Here is a 17833-nt window from a genome sequence, read left to right on the forward strand (position 1 = left end):
ACCTGGAATGCATTTGAAATTGTGATAAATAACCTGATAGACATGAAATTAAAGTGATATTTATTTATAAATAACATTTACTGATGATATTCCTGGACCTGGAACAAAATAACTCCTCTGTGAGAAGCTAACACAGATATACTGAGAGAAAACTCTGAATCAGAGGATTTATTAAAGGGAGAAGAGCCACAGTCTGAAATGAAGCAATGCCCGGTTGGAAAATCAAACAAAGGGGAGAGAGAGAGAGAGAGGGAGTAGAAGAGGAGTGAAAAGTACATGGCCGAGCGAGGAACTGAGCAAGAAGAGTGCCAACTGGAAATAAAGGATTTTGGCAGAGTCCAGTGTCTGTACCGTATCCAAGGAAACAACAGCACAACCAAGTTCACAGAGCCGAAGCTGAACTTATTGGAAGCTCATGACTGCATTGAGGAGATATAGCTGTGATAAGCGGAGCTAAAAATCAGGTTATTATTTAAGTTTACCTTTGAAAATATATACCATTCGTACACATCGTTAAGGTTATATGGATTTAAGTGTTTTGGAAAACAGTCAATAGAGTTACTACTCAAAAACAGACAATTATTATTGTTTTCTGATTTTACTTTTACTTTACTCAAGGTTATCCTGAATGTTGCATTCTTACACAAATTTAAAAAAAAACATGAACATAGCATGATTATGATTACAGCAGATAAAACCTCTTTCTCTGCCAGAACAACCACGTGAGCATGTTTTAAAATAGATTTAAAACATTTAAAAAATAGAATTTGTTTTTTTTTGGATGATAGTATTTGTAAAATGTGGCAGAGAGTGTAGAGGGGGAAACAGGATGATTAGGGGGCGTGGTAACCTGAGAGACACCTGTACTGGATTACTTGCTACCAAGCTGTTGACGTGGTGAATTATAGATGACTGTATTTTGTGTTTGTGTATCTTCATATATGTCTATCTTTACCAATGTATGTGTGTTTGAAATGTTTTCGTTGTACTTAAAAAAAAAAAAAGCACTTCAGGGGAGTTGTGTAAAAATGTACAGTATTGTTTTGCTGACTAAATCTGACACCATGTTACAGGTGAAACTCCTGGATATCCACAGGATACTCAATCGAGGATCACATGACCTCATCAGACAGGAGGAGTACCGTAAGCAGTTCTGGAACCACAGTAATGGACTCAATGAGACCAAACCACCATCTGAACTAGGCAACAGAGTGAAGGTCCTGAGATAGTGAAGCAGCCCCCTCCAGAATGACAAGTACCTTAGGAACAGGTGAGAGACTGGAGGAGAGCAGATCCAGTGACACACACACACACACACACACACACACACACACACACACACACACACACACACACACACACACACACACACACACACACACACACAGACACACACACCTACCTGCCACTATATACGCACTTTTGGGCAAGGTGCTATCACATATCAAACGCACCTGACTGTGCAGCACACTTGCATGCAAGCTTCCTGCTGCTGCTGCTGTCTACCCAGGAGTTACATTTGTTTCCATCTTTTCTGACATTAGAAGGATCAAACTGAATCTCATTTGTAGATTTTGAGATGAATTGCCTTTGGAAGATATTTAACCATCCTGCTTAGTGTTGGTATTAAAATTCACGGGAAATTAATCGGATGATGTCATGTGATCTTGTCTGTGCCGTCTTGCGGAGTCAGGATCAGAGAGCTGAAGAGCTCAGAGAGGAGTCTACTGCTGCAGCTCTACCAGCTAGCCTCTGTCGCCCAACTCCTCAGCATGCAACACTTATCCCAGAGGCTGGACCAGAAACTCCACATGCTCAGGGAGGAGGTCAGGACGATGGTGAGTGCTCAGGATCTTTAAATCTATCAACAGGCAATGACCTCTAACATGAAGAGTGTAGTGGGTGTGTGAATCTTGCAAGATGATTTTAGTCACACAGGTTTTTAATTACCCCAACAGCAGATCTAGACTAAAATGCGTGTTCAGTGTGCAGGGATAGGAGGAATAAATGGTAAAGGGTCTACATGTTGTTCCCTTCTGCTGCTGTTTACCTTAATTATTAAAAGTTGAATACCTTTTTATTCAGTGCTGATGTTTTTTTTGCTACAGGTTTTTGCTTGCTAATGTATTTACCTCTAGGCCATCAAGCATCTCCAAAGGAACATCTTCTCAGAGGCTGTTCACATTTGTGTATTCAATTTTTTACCTTTTATTTGAACTTTCATGGTAAACAGTTGTGAAAAGTTGAAATTAAGCGACATGTGACATGTTGTGTTTATTATACATCTGTGGAATTTTTTTAAAATTATCACATCAATTCTTATTTCATAAAGTTATGCTTATTTGGTGACATCATCTATTTTTTTTTCTGGGTTGACTTCTGAAGGGCCATACATTTAGCAAACCTCCCCAAAAAACTGAAACAAAGAGACCTGTCACTTCTCCAATTTATATTTTGTTTATTTTCAGTCTTTGAGATTTGTTTGGGTATATCTGTCATGCCTTTAAGTTATGACACTGTAGAGGTTCTGTAGATAAAAATAATTCAAACTCCAAAAAAAACTCCCTGTGTTTCTCACACAGTCAGGACTACAGTGGTAATAGATACTATGACATGTTTTAGACATATTCTACCAGTGTTGAATAGTTTTCCAGACTCCACTATTGTATTTCAGATTGTAATATTTTCTGTCTTTCCCCATCTTTGTCTCTTTTCTCCTCAGACTCAGGACAAGGAGCGAGGGGAGCAGGTTTGGAGGGAGCGGCTGCAGCGCTGTCAGAGGCAGCTGAAGGCCAAAGAGGACGAGATGAGTCGCCAGTCCCAGTACTTTGAGACCTTTAAAACCCAACTCCAGCAAAAGCTCAGCCTGGCCCGGGACAAAGAGCAGACCCTGCAAAACAGAATCTACACTTTAGAAAAGCAGCTCCTGGAAATGACTGTGAGTGCCGCCACTGGCATAACGGGGAAAAGTGCAGTCAGAATCACTGCTGGGACAGTGACACGCTGGGAAGAACAGGAGAGGCTACCTCCCATGAGAGGAGAGGGTGAAGGAGAGGAGGAGAGAAAGGAGGAGAAGAGGAAGCAATGGCAGCCAAGTAATGGTAAGACAGAGAAGAACATACAAGAAAATCAGAACTCAAATGAAGTCAGGCTACAAGGCTTCATCTTGAGCCTACAGGAGGATCTCCAGGTGCTGCTGGAGAGAGAGGAGCATGGGATGACACAGAGGAGGGGGCTGATGGAGCAGCTCCAGGGGGCCCAGGAGAAAAGTCACTTCTTGGGCTGCACGGTGGAGGAGATGAAGGTCGAGTTGAATCGGCTGAAGCATTGTGAAAGCCTCTTATTGGAGGAGGTGGAAGAGCTGAGAGAGGAGAACCACAGACTCTTGCAGGTCGTCAGAGATGCAGCTAACCAAACATCCTGCCAGTCATCTGAAAACGCTGAGTCCACGTGTCTCGACCCCGGGACCAGCTCGCCCAGCTGCAGCCCTGCTGATTGTCCTGTGCCCTCCAGTATTCTACATCCCTCAGGGTTGAGCTCTGAAGAAGTATGTAAAACATCTTTATCATTATTAAAACAATTTATTGTATCCGCTATTGTCAGTAATATCAAGAACTGTTTTGTCAAGACAAACCAAAGAACAGAAGACAAAAGAGAGACGAGTAAAACAAGAAAACACAGATAATGTGGAGTCACAGACTTCTCTAAAAGGTCCAGAAGATTTCACTTTAAACTTCTTTATTAGTTTATTTTATTTACGTATATGGTTTAAAGTACTTAAACTTCAGCAGAAAACATTTATAACATTTGTCTGGTCTCAGTGTAGCTTGTAGAAACACATTTTTACGTGTTCTGTGCCAGTCGTTCCGCATGTAGTTTAAAAGTAAGACTGCTAAAGCATTAAACCATTTACTTAAAAATAAAAAAAAAAAAAAAAAATTGAACTGCTTTCACTTCAGCACCACTGTGTGTAGGATTGCCAGGAATATGTGGGATAGAAATATGCGTCCTTGAGAATAAAGCATCTATGATAACATACATTGGTCGAGGATTACCGGTAGTAGAGATAGTTATTTTCTGTGATTTATTTTCTCTTTTTTTGTTTGGGCCAGACAGTAAGAGTCTGTACAAATAAGTAGAGGCTCAATAAATATTTGATGCGGTGTTATTATTGGCTTAATGTTGTAAATCCTTCTTGTTATTCTATGAGAAGGTATTAAGCAAAAAAGGGGGAAAGCGAGAAGAGAAAAGCTCTGTTGCTAGGATTTCAAGTGTTACATAACCACCACCTATTGCACATGGTTATACAAGTGAATCTTAACATCAAGTGGGGCAAGAATTTGGGACCATGTTTTTTTTATTTTGAATTGCTTTGTCATGTTTACATGAATTACTTTCTGTTTTGTTCTGCTCTTTTTCCCACAACTTTGATCTCTCTGCAGGTAAATCGAACCTCAAATGGGGGAAATGGGCTCCCTAACTCCCCTGCAGTCGCACATTTTCACCACCAGGCTACAGCAAAGCGCACACAGACAGCTACAGAGGATCACTTCCCATTTGCCAAATCAGACACGTCACCTAAAGATGACGTTCTGAAGCACTTCAGCCATATTAGCTCCAAAACCGACCCCAGCCTCCAGTCACTGTCCTTGACTGCAGAGACAGTTGATGAGTTTAAAATTGGCACCTGGTGCTCCAGAGGGATCCTTAACCTGGAGGAAAGCCCCAGTGAGGAATCGGATGCCCTGAGGGAAGCCTACAGGAGCTTGGGGTTTGGAGATGATCTTCAAGCACTTAAAGAACAACGTGATCGCCTGGAGGTGGCCCTGCAGCACACGCAGGAGCAGCTGCAGGTGATGACTCAAGAGAATACTCGATTGAAAATAAAACTGAGGAAAGAGGAAGACAAACAAGAAGCAGAGGACGCTTCAAAAGAAAAGGTATTTCACAAAGGTTGCAGTACTGCTTAAGGTTTTGCACAGATAAGAAATCAAAAACAAACTTTCCAGACTGTCACTGATCAAGTTCTTGCTCTTTTTCCTTCTCAGATTAACACTTTACTCTCCAGTGGTGGAGCAGAAAGTAACACCAGTCTCGCCCTTGCTCAGGATGATCTTGTCCAGGCTCTCAATCAGGAGAACAGGGCTTTAGCGGACCGGATCCAGGAGCTTCTGGCTCACATTGAGCTAAGAGAAGATAAGATTAAGACTGAGGATACACAGCTGAGGAAGCATATTTACAAGCTAGAGGCAGATGTTGCCAGATTAGAGCAGGAAAACCAGGAACATGGAGGTTTGATTACCGAACTCACCAAGAAGACTGAGGATGATCTCAACACCATCATGGAGATGCAGCAAAGACTGGAGGAGAATGGACAGCATACGGAGGAATCAAAGGTTGAAAAGGACTTGCGTGGATCTCAATTGCAGATTGAAAACACGGCTGTATTATCAGGATGTTTTCAATTATATGACCAAGAAAAATCTGTTGAAAATGTGGTGGAAAGTGTGCTTAAAGAGGACAAACCAAAGCTGATGTCCAATCAACATCCAGATGATTCAACAACAGCTACAGTGCCTCAACAAATCAATCACTATGATCTGTTCCAGAACCGCCAGCAAACCATCTCTGTCCAGAGCCTCAAAACAGAACAAGAAGAACTGCTGGACGACATAAATTCTCTCAGAGAGCAGCAGAGAGAAGTAGCTCTCTCAGTCAAAACACAGACAGAAGTGAAACAGCAGTTAACCCGGACAGTTTGGGGGCTGAAGGAGGAGAAAGACAGCATCGCTCAGTCTTTGGCAGGTGTCAGACAGGAAAAACAGCAGCTCACCAGGACTGTCTGCGGGCTGAGAGATGAAAGAGATCAGTTAATAAAATCTACAAGTGACCTGAAAGAGGAGAAAGAGCAGCTAGTGAAGTGTTTATCTGGTCTCAAGTCAGAAAACAAGACACTGCTTGAATCTCTCTTGAGTGAAAAAGAAGAGAAAGATCAAATCATGCAATCACTACAAAGTTTACAGACAGAAAGGGAGCAGTTAAGCCAGGCGGTGCTCGATTTAAAGATTGAGAGAGATGGATTAATGTCTTCTCTTATGTCTCTGAAGGAACAGAGAGACATGGAACAATCATTTTACACTTTACAAGAAGACCAGGACAGGTTAAAACAATCAGTTTGTAGTTTAATGGAAGAAAAAGAGAGGATTGAGCAGTCAGTCATTTGTTTAAAACAGGAAGAAACACAAACAAAGATATTACTACAAGGCCTAAGAGAGGAACGAAACAGCCTACAAGCTGCACGCCACAGCCAAACACAAACAGAGGGGAGGAACCAGCAGCAGCTTCTGATGAATACAAACAGTGCTGATGAAACTGCTGTTGGGACAGGAGCTACACAACGATGTCAGACTGAAGCCCACAGAGGAAACAATATGCAGGTATAGGAGTGATGTAATGATGATTTTTTTTTTGTTTGCATAATGTTTGTGTATGTAGTGTCAATTTGAATGACTTTTGAGACATTTGGCTGATTGTGTATCATTACTTTGGATTCCTGTGAACTCAAATCACATGGTTAGATGATGAACTGGAGCAAACTGATCAGCTGCAGGAGATTGAAGCTTTGAGAGTAGAACTAAAGAGCTCACAAGATAGAATGGGCAAAAGCAAAGTAGATGTAAGTTTGCACAGATTCCCTTTTTATAAACAACATTTGTTGCAAACCAAGATGTGTAGAGGTCACAAGTGCACTTTGGTGATCAAACTGATAACTGTAGCAGCAGAGGGGTGGATATATAAATACAATTTCTACATTTTAAATATATATCGTGTTTATCTCAATCTGAAACATATTACACATTTCAGATTTCTGTTTGTCTGTGTCTTTTTTCTTCTTTATTTTTTTTACATATACGAGGTTCATAGTTATGTTTGTGTTATGTTCGGACCCAGAGGCTGCACAATGAGATGCATCAAACGGAGGTCAGGAGCGAGAAGGACGAGAGAAAGGCAGCCCAAGAAGCTGACAATCTGATATGGCTGACAGATATAGCCAATCAGATGGAAGATACCAGAATGGAAAATGAAAGCCTAAAGACCCAGGTATTACACACGATCATTCCTTTTAGATTGACATTGGACATACTGTAATCGTGTTTTGTCTCCTGCACTGTTAACCACATGTACAGTTCAGAAAGACTCATGCAGCATACCTTTGAAATACACACATAATGTTAAGAAGCCCTCCAGTAGTTAATAGTCAGTGTGTGTGTCTGTTTACTTTGTCTGTCTCTTGTTTATCTGTTGGCGCTAACAAGTGTTTGTGTCGCTGAAGGTGAACGAGCTGCAGAGTAAAGTGACAGACGTGGTCAGGGAGAAGACTAAAGCTTTGTCACTGAAGGCACAAATAGAGGAGCAACACAACATGCTGACAGCTCAGCTCAAAGCTAAGGTAAGGTGAAGGCGCTTTTATTATCACCAGATTTGAATTCAACTTATCTTTTATGTGACACAGACGAGAAAAAAGTTTGGCAAATAGCCATTCTATGTGTTCATTTTTCTGATTAAAAGAAAAAAAACGGCAAAAATGTCTATGGAAACCTGATTAAATCTGCAAACTCATGATAAGATTTTCGTTTTTTGAATGAAAGGCTCATATTGTCACATTCTTAAACTGAGATGTTGTTTGAATTGAAGAATCTTCAGCATCACCTTTTATTCATCCTTGTGACTTTTAATACAGTCTTAAACCGGAGCAACTACACACATTAATGCATTAATATTGAGACCAACCTACACCAAGATCAGTTCTCATCATAGATCTGTTCCTGTTTGTTTGTTTGTTTGTTTGTGTGCTTAAATGTATGTAAAACCTCTCAGACAGTGGCACTAGAGGAGCTGAACTCTGAATATATCGCTCTAAAGCGAGGACAGGACAGCACAGAAGACGTGGGCACTGCTCTAGTCTCACTCAGAACACAATACAACAACATCAGAGCTAAGGTGGGTAACCATTCAGCGCTGGCTTTGGGACGAAATGCAGTTTATTTCAGACTTATTTCATGAGTTGGTAAGATTGAATCTGATTCTTGTGTTCATATTAACGGTGTTTTTATTGTATTTTCTTTATAGTATGACGCTCTCCTGAAAAAGAGGAGTCCAAAGGATCTGGACAATGCTCCTTTAAAGGTGGAGAACACACAAAGAGCTTTTTGTTCCTACATCATTTGTCCTTTTGTCACTGAACCCTCATTTACAGTGTATGACTTACACTGAGCTTTAAGTTAAAACTGAGTTCATATAAATAGGAGCACAGTGTTTCTGACGTGTGTTTTTTTTTTCTGACAACAGGCCAAGCTTTCTTGCCTGGTTGTGAAGTGTCAGGAGAGGAACAGTTTGTTGGTTCAGATGATTAAGACCATGAACAGACAAGGCTTTGTGGACCCCGTCCTCACGCAGCAGGTTGAGGAACTGCTCAGTGACATTGTGCTGCAGGACTACTCTGCAGCATTCACTCCAGGATGTAAGACTCGGGAGAACAGTACTGGATTTACACCAGGGTTTCTTTTAAAACTTCAAGACTACAGCAGAGGATTCACGCCTGATCAGAGCTGCTGCACTATATCCCCTCTTTTGAATCAGCAGGTCCAAAACATGTGTACAACTGATTCTGCTGGTAAATGTAGAGAAATACAAAATCCTGAAATCTCTTCAGTCGCCAATGAATCCTCGAAAAATCACCAAGACTGCAGCAGTGAAGTCATCTCACCTGCACCTACAGGGACACTTGAGACAGACTCCCCTGTGCAAGAGCATGCCAGTGTCCAAACAGACACAGAAAAGGTGAGATGATATGCAAACATAACTGCTCTCAGAATGTATTTATTTCATATTGCTGGCTTTTAAAGAAAATGTGTTGTGCCCTTTGGTTGCAACATTTGGGAAGTAATGATTCGTTATGTACTACTACTAAAATTACAACAAGGGCAACTTCATCGAAGTTAGGTCTTGTATTTTTTGCAAGACAATCCCTTCTTACATCCATATTTTTGTCAATTGAGAAAGGTAATTTAAACAAAGAAGCAAATATCTAATTTGAAAAAGACTTATTATTATTTCTTATAAATTACGAGGTCTTATAGCGATCCTAATCAGATATTTAACAGAAAAAGATGGGTTAAAAGTGTTCAAATCTGTTTTTAAAAAGTAGTCAGATGCCAATATGTACATCAAACAGGTTTATTTTACTGTCAGATTTCTCCCTTGTGAACCTTATAAGTAGCAATATACCAATGAAAGCTAGAGGCCTTGTCATCAGTCGTTGGTATGCAGGCTAACATTTCATGTTCATGTACACATATGCACCATTTACTGGTTTCTTATTGGCATGCAGGTGGCTGTTTATAAGTCAAGAAAAAGCACTTATTTGTGGTCCAGGCTCTGAGTCTATAAAATAATTTGACATTTTTATAAATACTTTATGCACAGTAACCATAAACGTTAAATTGTTTGTATTTAAGAGTTAAAAAAAACAACTAATAGAAAAACTATAATCGGCTTTATCTCATTCCTACCACAGCTCTGTCCCCCAACCAGTGGACCGATCCAAAAAACCAGCGCAGCAGAAATACTAGGATTTCATAAACCAGAAATCAAAGGAAAATCCTACCTGGACCTTTCCAGGTCGACTGGATCCTCACTGAGTACTACTGCTCTCTGCAGGACACGAGTCAGTGCGAGCAGGAGGCTGAGCAGTCCAGAAAAGATCCTTAACCTACATGAGCAACTGCAGACGACTATGAAGAGCAGCTATCAGGTACGCTGAAGATGATGGGTTAGTGTCAAAGTATGAATGAAAGATCACACTACTTTTATGTATTTGCCATCATGCAGTTTGATGTCTTTAAACAAGAACCCATAAAGCCATAATATATTAATATGTTCATGTGTCTCTTTGATTCAAGGGTCAAGTGAGCAGAGGACGCCTACAGCAGCCCAGGAAATGTCTCTCATTTCCTCCAGCTGCAGACCTGGGACCGGCCTCTCTGACTGCAAAGCGGAGCATCAGTTTAAATCAAACAGACACCAACTCTCTCCCAGTCACCACTGCTTTGAGCAAAGCTAAGTCCACTTCAGCAGTGACAACCACACCTGTTGCCAAGACAACACTTTATACTGCAGTTACCTCTAGGTCTGCTCATGTTAAAGTCAATCCCAACATGTTTACTCACCATCACTTCAAAGCAGGAGTATCTAAAACTACATCTGCTCTTTCCAGCTCTTTGTTCATTGACCCTAGCAGAGCTGAATCTGACTCGAGCAGTTGCTCTAATACAAAAATAGATCCAAAACAGACCAAGACAAATGCTGCCTTCACGGACATATCTGATGCGAAACATGCAGCTTCTTCTCCTTTAACTCAGAGGACCACGATGGTTGACTCTGATGTCTTAATCTGTTCTGACACTCATCCAAGAAACACTGCCTCAGACACAACTGCCCAAAAGGTGAATCATTGTAACACACCTCCTCAAACCAATGGTGCTGCCCCTGACTATGACGGGCCTGTATTTCCTGCCTCTCCGACTCAGTCAGCTCCTTGCTTTCCTGTGAGAACCATCAAGTCTACCGCGAAGTCCGCTGCTGCTCCTGAAAAGACAGAGACGACAAGGCTGGAACCAGGTAATGCATATATACCCAATAATTGAGATAATTTTCACGAAGGCAAACACACAGCTGCTTAAAATCCTGGTAGAAGAAATGGTTGTTTTATAAAAAGTTGAAATGTTGTTTTATTGATGTGACAATAAAACTGCATGCCCTGAAACTTTTGAACAAGGTCTTTGCATAGCTTTCGTGCATAATCTTGCAGTTAATGATTGTGCAGTATTACTTCTTGGTTGTTTGCTTTGGCAATGGGATTACACACAGCTTAGAAATGGGTTATCCTCTTTTTCAATGTCTTGTTGTAGAATTAATCTTGTTGGAAATTTAAGCAGAAATGATGGCATTTCAATGTTTCCCTGTTTATTGCAAATACAGCATCACACTGCAGTGCACAACTACAAACCTTCACTTAATCGCTTGGATTTGTGAGTGAGCTCACTTTGCTGCAAGTTCTTTTTTTGTTAATTAATACAGAAGAATTTAAATTAGAAAAGGTATATTGTGAAAGTAACCTGTAACTAATCAAAAAAATAAATAAAACAGTTTGTTCAAATGGTAATGTTGTAAACATGGTACAGTACACTCAATATGAAATATTCTTTACAAAATGATAGCATGCTGTGCTTAATGTCTCTTTTCCCCATTACCTCAGGAGTTCCAGCCAAGGTTTGCTCTGTTGAGGTAATCAAGACAGTGGGCCAGAGCAGCCTCCTGATTGGCTGGGAGAGGCCAACGCTAGACGAGCTTGGCTGTAGTAACGGCACATTTGTGTACGGATACCGGGTAAGCAGAACAAACCGCAACTGTAAACTGACACATAGACTTTTAATCTTGACGATGTATCCGTCTAAAATAATTGACTGTCACCTGTCAGGTGTTGGTCGATGGAGACTTCCACAAATCTGTCATGAGCTCAGCTTGCACCAAGGTATCTCATTTTCTGCTCACCCTAAACATCTGTGTGCTTTAGTGCACCCTTCAAAAGTCAAACTCAGTAACAGCATGTATTGAATATTTTGTCTTTTTATTCTTTAGTGTATTCTGGAAAATGTCAACCTGAGTCTCCCGGTCCAGATCAGTGTCCAGACGCTGGGCTCTAATGGTCTCAGATCAAACAGTGTCCACACCTTGTACAGTACTTCAGGCAGAACACACCATAACAGCCCTGACTAGATTAAAAAGGATAGCAAAAACCAACATGTAAGTACTATTATTAGACAAGCTTATTAGACTTATTATTAATAACTTCATTTAATAATGTAATGTTTTATTATTTTTTAGCTGAAGGATAATGGAAACCTCTTAGTGAAAACATGAATTTTCTGTGACAAGGCCCGAATGGTAAGTTCTGTCTTTTTGTCCGTGGGTTAGATTAAATGTAATTAAATAAATGTCACACATTAGTGCAGTCTAATATAATGCTGCTAATATATTAAAAAGACCTTGAAGGAACTTTTATTCCAACCCTTGTTTCATGATCTATTTTCTCCTCTGCTCTGCGTATGTCTGCCCCTCCGTCCACAGCCCTCTTAGGGAGCGTCCTGACCTCCAGCTCAGAAGACAGCGAGCGAGACACCGTCACACGGCTTGGTCAACCTCAGGTTGAGGTCAACTAATCAGAAAAACTCATTTCACATTGTAATGTTTAGCCTATAAACATGAAGTGACCTGTGGCCATGCAAACCTCACCACGGTTTACTGAAGATGTCAAACAAAACACCAAGCAGATAATCTGCATGTACGAGCAGGTGATGATTACCTTGTTGGAAGAAGTTTCTGTTTCAGAGTCCTGGACACGCCCCTTTAAAGGATTGGACGACATGTTTACAAGAGGAACCGCCAATTATACAAATCCTGACAAACTGATGGAAGAGTTACTTTACCGCAAACTGAAGACAAGATCAATCATGCTGTCAAAATCTGCCTGTGACTCTAACTTTTCATAACTGTTGATAACATCACAGGACTGAAAACTTTGGAAGTCTTTCCCTGCTGCACATTTGAACACTGTGTTAACTAGGAGGTCCTGTTTGTACCGCTCCATCTGCCTCTCTGGACTCTGTGACTTGAACGATTGACTAAAAAGACGTTCACTTTATGAAAAGCCTTTTTTTTAAAGAAACATACACTGTTTGAGATGTCGACGCAACATTTGTACTCAAAGGTCATTGTACTTGAGTTTGACTCCACATGAAGCCAAATATGGAAAAAGTTGATTCTCTCCAAAGACTTACTCTGCATAAGACTACGGGATTACTTTACACACAGAAACCAGGTGTTATTTACGTTCTGCAATTTGCACACAGTCATTATGAATATCTAGAAGATTACATTAATATCACGGATATTTTTTTGTAGAGATAATTATGAAAAATATGCCAATATACTACATTCTGTGCGCCTTTTTGTATGAGAGACACTTTGTTTTAAATAACTGATAGATGTTATGCACGCTCACGTTTTTGTTTTGTTTTATACGATGTTATAAACTCCTGAGATTCTTCTGCTACTTAATGTACTGTATGTGCGAATGCAAAGTGATCATGGTGCAGCAAAAGTATTTTTCTAACCCTAAAGAAAATATTGATTTCCCATTGATTCCTAAAGACTGTACAGAGAATAAATGTTTATATGATATAATATACATTTCAGTTTCAGTGCGTACATGTGTACTGGTGAAAGAAGTTTTGTTTAACATGAATCCAAAGCAAAGATCATTTACACATTGTCGTCCAGAGAAGAAAAAAGATTCATCTTTAAATATATGTTTTTCCGATAAATTGAAATGTTTCTTTTCCCGTCATATATGTTGCTGATAACCCATTCAAATATCTGAATAATGCATTGTAACAATGATATAAATCTGACTTATTTTTAGCCCGATGAACATGAAGATTTTAAGATACTTGGATATAATTCAGTGGTTCTCAAACTGGGGAGTGACCACAGTCATGCTAAAACATGACAGGGATAGGGTGGGGTGTGACCAGTGAGTGGTCACAGTCAGCTTTTTCATCTTTGAATACTTTAAGTAGATCAAGTAGATATAATGTAGATAGAAAGTGTAAATAATTGCTACTCATTCATGTGTTTGCAGACACCAGTCATGGTGAAATGTTCATAATCTTGATGGAGGGAGCATGACAGTAAAAGTTTGAGAACCACTGTTTTAATCAGACAGTGATCAAAGTTATTGTGCAAATAATGACATATAATCACTTAACACGAATGAACACTAGGTGGTAGCCATTTTTGGATGTTTTCACAGGTGCAATGCTTGTGCTCAGTATTTGTGTGTGTGTGTGTGTGTGTAACTCTGTTGCCTTATCTGACAGGTGCTTTCACCACAGATTTAGTGGAGTGGATGATGCTGACAGGCTCAAGTAGCCTAAAACATCTTAGTGTCTGCTTTTCTATTCAATACAAACCAGGCGCATTACCAAAACCTGACATAAGAGCGCAGGAGGATGTAGCATCAGCAGGTTTAAAAAGAAAAAAAGGGGGAGCTTAATAATCACCTTCAGTGCTCAGCAGCTTTGGGAGCTCCTCTGAGGACGTCAAGGCTCGTGCTCAACAGAAAGAGGAGTACCAGCTGGAGGAAGAAGAGTCTGTTTTTCTGCCGTGGGGTATCACTGTGGAAAACTCAACTGTGAGCAGACCAAACTTATTTTTTCCTCTGAAATCTTTTTCTCTGCTCCTTTTTCTATTTTTATTTCTCTTTGTTACAGCACACTGTCTATACACATCAAAGACAAACACACACATACTTTAAAGTCAAAAAGAATGCATATAGAAACCATGTCATTTTTGCAGAGACAGAAAATAAATTAACAACGCAACATTTGCTCAAGTACTGTAATAAGTAGTCATAACATTTAAAGCAACAATATGTAACTTTTCCACCATTAAACAGTAGTTAATAACAATAACTTTCAACAGGGACAGTGGCGTCTCCCCTACTACCACTCTTTACTAGAGGAATGTTACTTTGCCAGCAGGCTAAGAAGTGCATACGGCTTTATGGCACTTTTTTTACACCAAGCGGCAACCTCCAGCATTGACCAATGATGCTGATGATGATGTTCGAAAAGCTGCAGTTCCTTGATTGCCCCTTGAGGCTGGCTGCAGAAGCTCAGAAAATCACACACACACCTATTCAAAAATCCCTGTTTTTACCGCAGAAATAGGCTAAATATGCTTACAGCTTGGTTTAAAAAACTAATTTGGTTTGGATAGCTCATGTCTTTATTTGCGCACACTGTGGTGGGGTTGAATTTTTTATTATAACTCACCCTTTTTGATTTTATGAAGGGTTAATATTAAGACCTGCCTCAGCTTCAGCTCTTTGCCTGTCGTTAGGTTGACCAACAGTTTGTTGGAGACAACATTTGCAATAAGGCGACCTCCATCGATGGGTTTCCAAAGCTTATGGTTTACAAACAAGCCTCCAAAAGAAGCCAGTTAGTCTGTCTCTGTACTGTTTGATACCATGGCTTAAGAGGACGTTGACGAATGAAGCTAAGAAGAGAATAAGAGAGTCTCCAATGTAGCCATTCAGCCACGGTCCATAGATGTCATGGCAACAGTTGAATACTCAAACACTAAATGCTGCTACATGTGCAAACAGTTTGCACACAGCGGGCTGAAGACACTTGCAGAGTCATATTTGTGCAAAGTCTGGTAGTATTGCTGTACCTTGTCAGTCTATATGGTTGTTAAGCTTCTCACAGGTTTGGTACCATCTTGTAAACAGTTTCTTACAACGATGCATTTGACCTCAGAGAACTTGGGTGGGCGTCAAAACGCACCTAATCAAATTCCTACATATTGTTGCTTCAAGTACTTTGCTGTATTTAGAGATATAGTGTGAATACCACGAACAGAACAGTGTATCTACAAGCTGAACTATAATTGTGCATAGATTGATGAAACAAACACTGTAATTATGCATTGGTTACTTTATTTTCAATTAGGAGGCGGACATGAACAGTAAATGCAATTAAAGTCTTAATCCTTCTTAGAATGTATTTTCCTCAAACACACACACACACACACACACACACACACACTCAACCTCCAAACTAACAGATTTAAAAATGTTGAATTGGTTGCAATTAGCCACGACTAGAAACTTGTATGCATGGCATCTACTTTGTATTTGATATATGAAGCAATGTTCACTGCATGTGTCCCCGTTAAATATTGTTCCAATAGATCAGCAGCCAGAGTTGTTACATTTCATACATTCAATGCACAATATGCTTCTCAATACATTGTGGTTTCAGAATATAAAGCATATATAAAAACCCTATATGTACAACCATCATGTATTATATTCATTGAATTATATATTAACAATGAAATCTAATATAATAATAATTATAATAACTTATCATTTTGGCCCTACGTTAGTGGAAACTGCTGCAAACAGAATCAAGTATTTAAAGGTTTGCACTGAAGTCATGAGCATGCATGCACACTTACCAGCTTTACGTTGAATTTTTTATTGGATTAAATTCAAGTTTAAGATTAATGAAGGTCCTCTGTAGCCCTACATTGCACCACTTAAATGAACTTCAATTAAAGCTGCAGTGCAGTTGTTTAATGCTGAATCAGCCTAAATAAGCTCAGCTCAGTTGTTCCCTGAGGACTCTCATTCCACTCCCCAGGGAGATTCACCTTCATTATTAAAACACACCGCCAACATATATGATGCTCATGAAGAAGTGCGTGTGTGCTTGAAAGTCTTGTGTACATGACTTAATGACCTCTGTGTCAATTACCTTTCTGCGCTGGATGTTAATGATGCCAAGGCTCATTTCTGAATCTGACACATGTAGGCCGACATGGGAGGGAAACAGGAGCTGTGGATAAAAAGAGTCACGCAGCTGGGCTCAAGCTTCCTGGAAAAATATTATATTGTGCTGTGTTGAGACTCTTCTCTTTATGTGTGTGTGTATTAGCAGTTTTTGTGTGTTACTGCTCACAGTTGTCATCTGCAGAGTATCTTGAAGGGGGGGGGGGGGGGGGGGGTGTGAGAAACAGAAGAAGACGGACACTTTTGTGGTTTTAATTTCACCCAGGGGCGACTTTGTCACTCCATCACTTCCCCCCCTGACACCTCGAGCAGCCCGGGGCTCAAGTGGTGTGGTGAGTCGACTTTCAGAGCTCGAGGGCAACTCTTGCTGCTCACACTCTATAAGTGGGCTTCTCCTGCTGCTGTGTTTGGGCAGATGGGTCTCCATGCTGGGAGGTTTTTTTTTTTTTGTTGTTGTGGTTGTGTTACTATCCTTGCTGAGAGTATGTGTGTTAAATGCTGGGACTAGGATTGCATTATAACACACACTCATACATTCTAAAAATGTCACCACATGAAAATGACTGCCTGCTGAGCGCTCATCCCTTTTCATATATGCACAGATTTGGCATTTTCTATCCTGTCTTTCTCTGTTCTCCATGGATGAAGCCTCCTTTATTCTCACCATCTCTGGGTCTGTTGTTGTGGCCGTATCAGTCCATCTCAGCGCCTGTTATATTTAGAGGCAGAGCACTATCAGAGCTTACAGCTGGCCGCCTGTGATTCAATTCTGACAGATCTACAGCGTTCAAAGCAATCTCCTCCCGTTTTGTCTCACCCATTTTCTCTCACCAACTCCACCCCCTCCTCTTGTTTTGTTCTATTTTTTCTTTATATCACCTTCTTATTTCAAACCAATCTTCGTTGTTTTTCCTCTCCTTATCCTTCCTTCTTTGTTTACTTTCTTCATACACCATTATCTCTGCCTTCAGCTCTGTCTCTTTCATACAACCCTCATCTCTCCTTTCATCTCGTAACTTTTCCCACCCTTAAATCTTATGAAACTGTCCCTCTTCTCTTTTCTTTGCCAGTTGGCCCCCTTTTTCACTTCAATTTGAGAAGACTTTATTGCTTTCTTGAAACTCCAGTTCTCTCTTTTCCTCTCTTCTACTCCAGTTACCTCAAATCTGCTCCACATCTTGCCTATCGGGTGCCCTCTATACTGCTAGGAAAAGAGAACGCGCTTCATCACTCTGTGCAAATCCAAATTGAAACAAACATCAAACAACACTACTTCTAATTTGGGACGAGACAAGCAATTAACTGCTATTACATCCTTGACTCTATGCGCACAGGCAGCCATAATCTCGT

The 17833-nt window shown here is 40.3% G+C and overlaps 1 protein-coding gene across 2 annotated transcripts; it reads left to right on the plus strand.

Annotated features, from left to right (window-relative positions):
- The first annotated feature begins 125 nt into the window (after positions 1 to 125).
- LOC109993033 (early endosome antigen 1) lies at positions 126 to 13311 on the plus strand. 2 transcript variants are annotated; one of them, XM_029279703.2, is made up of 18 exons: positions 126 to 464; positions 1074 to 1270; positions 1694 to 1838; positions 2723 to 3547; positions 4443 to 4940; positions 5049 to 6437; positions 6952 to 7101; positions 7334 to 7450; positions 7879 to 8001; positions 8131 to 8187; positions 8350 to 8841; positions 9578 to 9814; positions 9963 to 10680; positions 11318 to 11448; positions 11540 to 11593; positions 11701 to 11865; positions 11947 to 12006; positions 12190 to 13311. In XM_029279703.2, exons 3-16 carry the CDS (start codon positions 1773 to 1775, stop codon positions 11836 to 11838), a joined length of 4995 nt encoding a protein of 1664 aa, XP_029135536.2. In that variant the 5' UTR covers positions 126 to 464; positions 1074 to 1270; positions 1694 to 1772; the 3' UTR covers positions 11839 to 11865; positions 11947 to 12006; positions 12190 to 13311. The 2 variants fall into 2 exon arrangements, with proteins under 2 accessions (XP_029135536.2, XP_029135537.2); XM_029279704.2 differs by having other exon boundaries at positions 11953 to 12006.
- The last annotated feature ends 4522 nt before the right edge of the window (positions 13312 to 17833 follow it).

Source organism: Labrus bergylta, chromosome 9 (assembly GCF_963930695.1).
Source record: "Labrus bergylta chromosome 9, fLabBer1.1, whole genome shotgun sequence".
Classification (NCBI taxonomy): domain Eukaryota; kingdom Metazoa; phylum Chordata; class Actinopteri; order Labriformes; family Labridae; genus Labrus; species Labrus bergylta.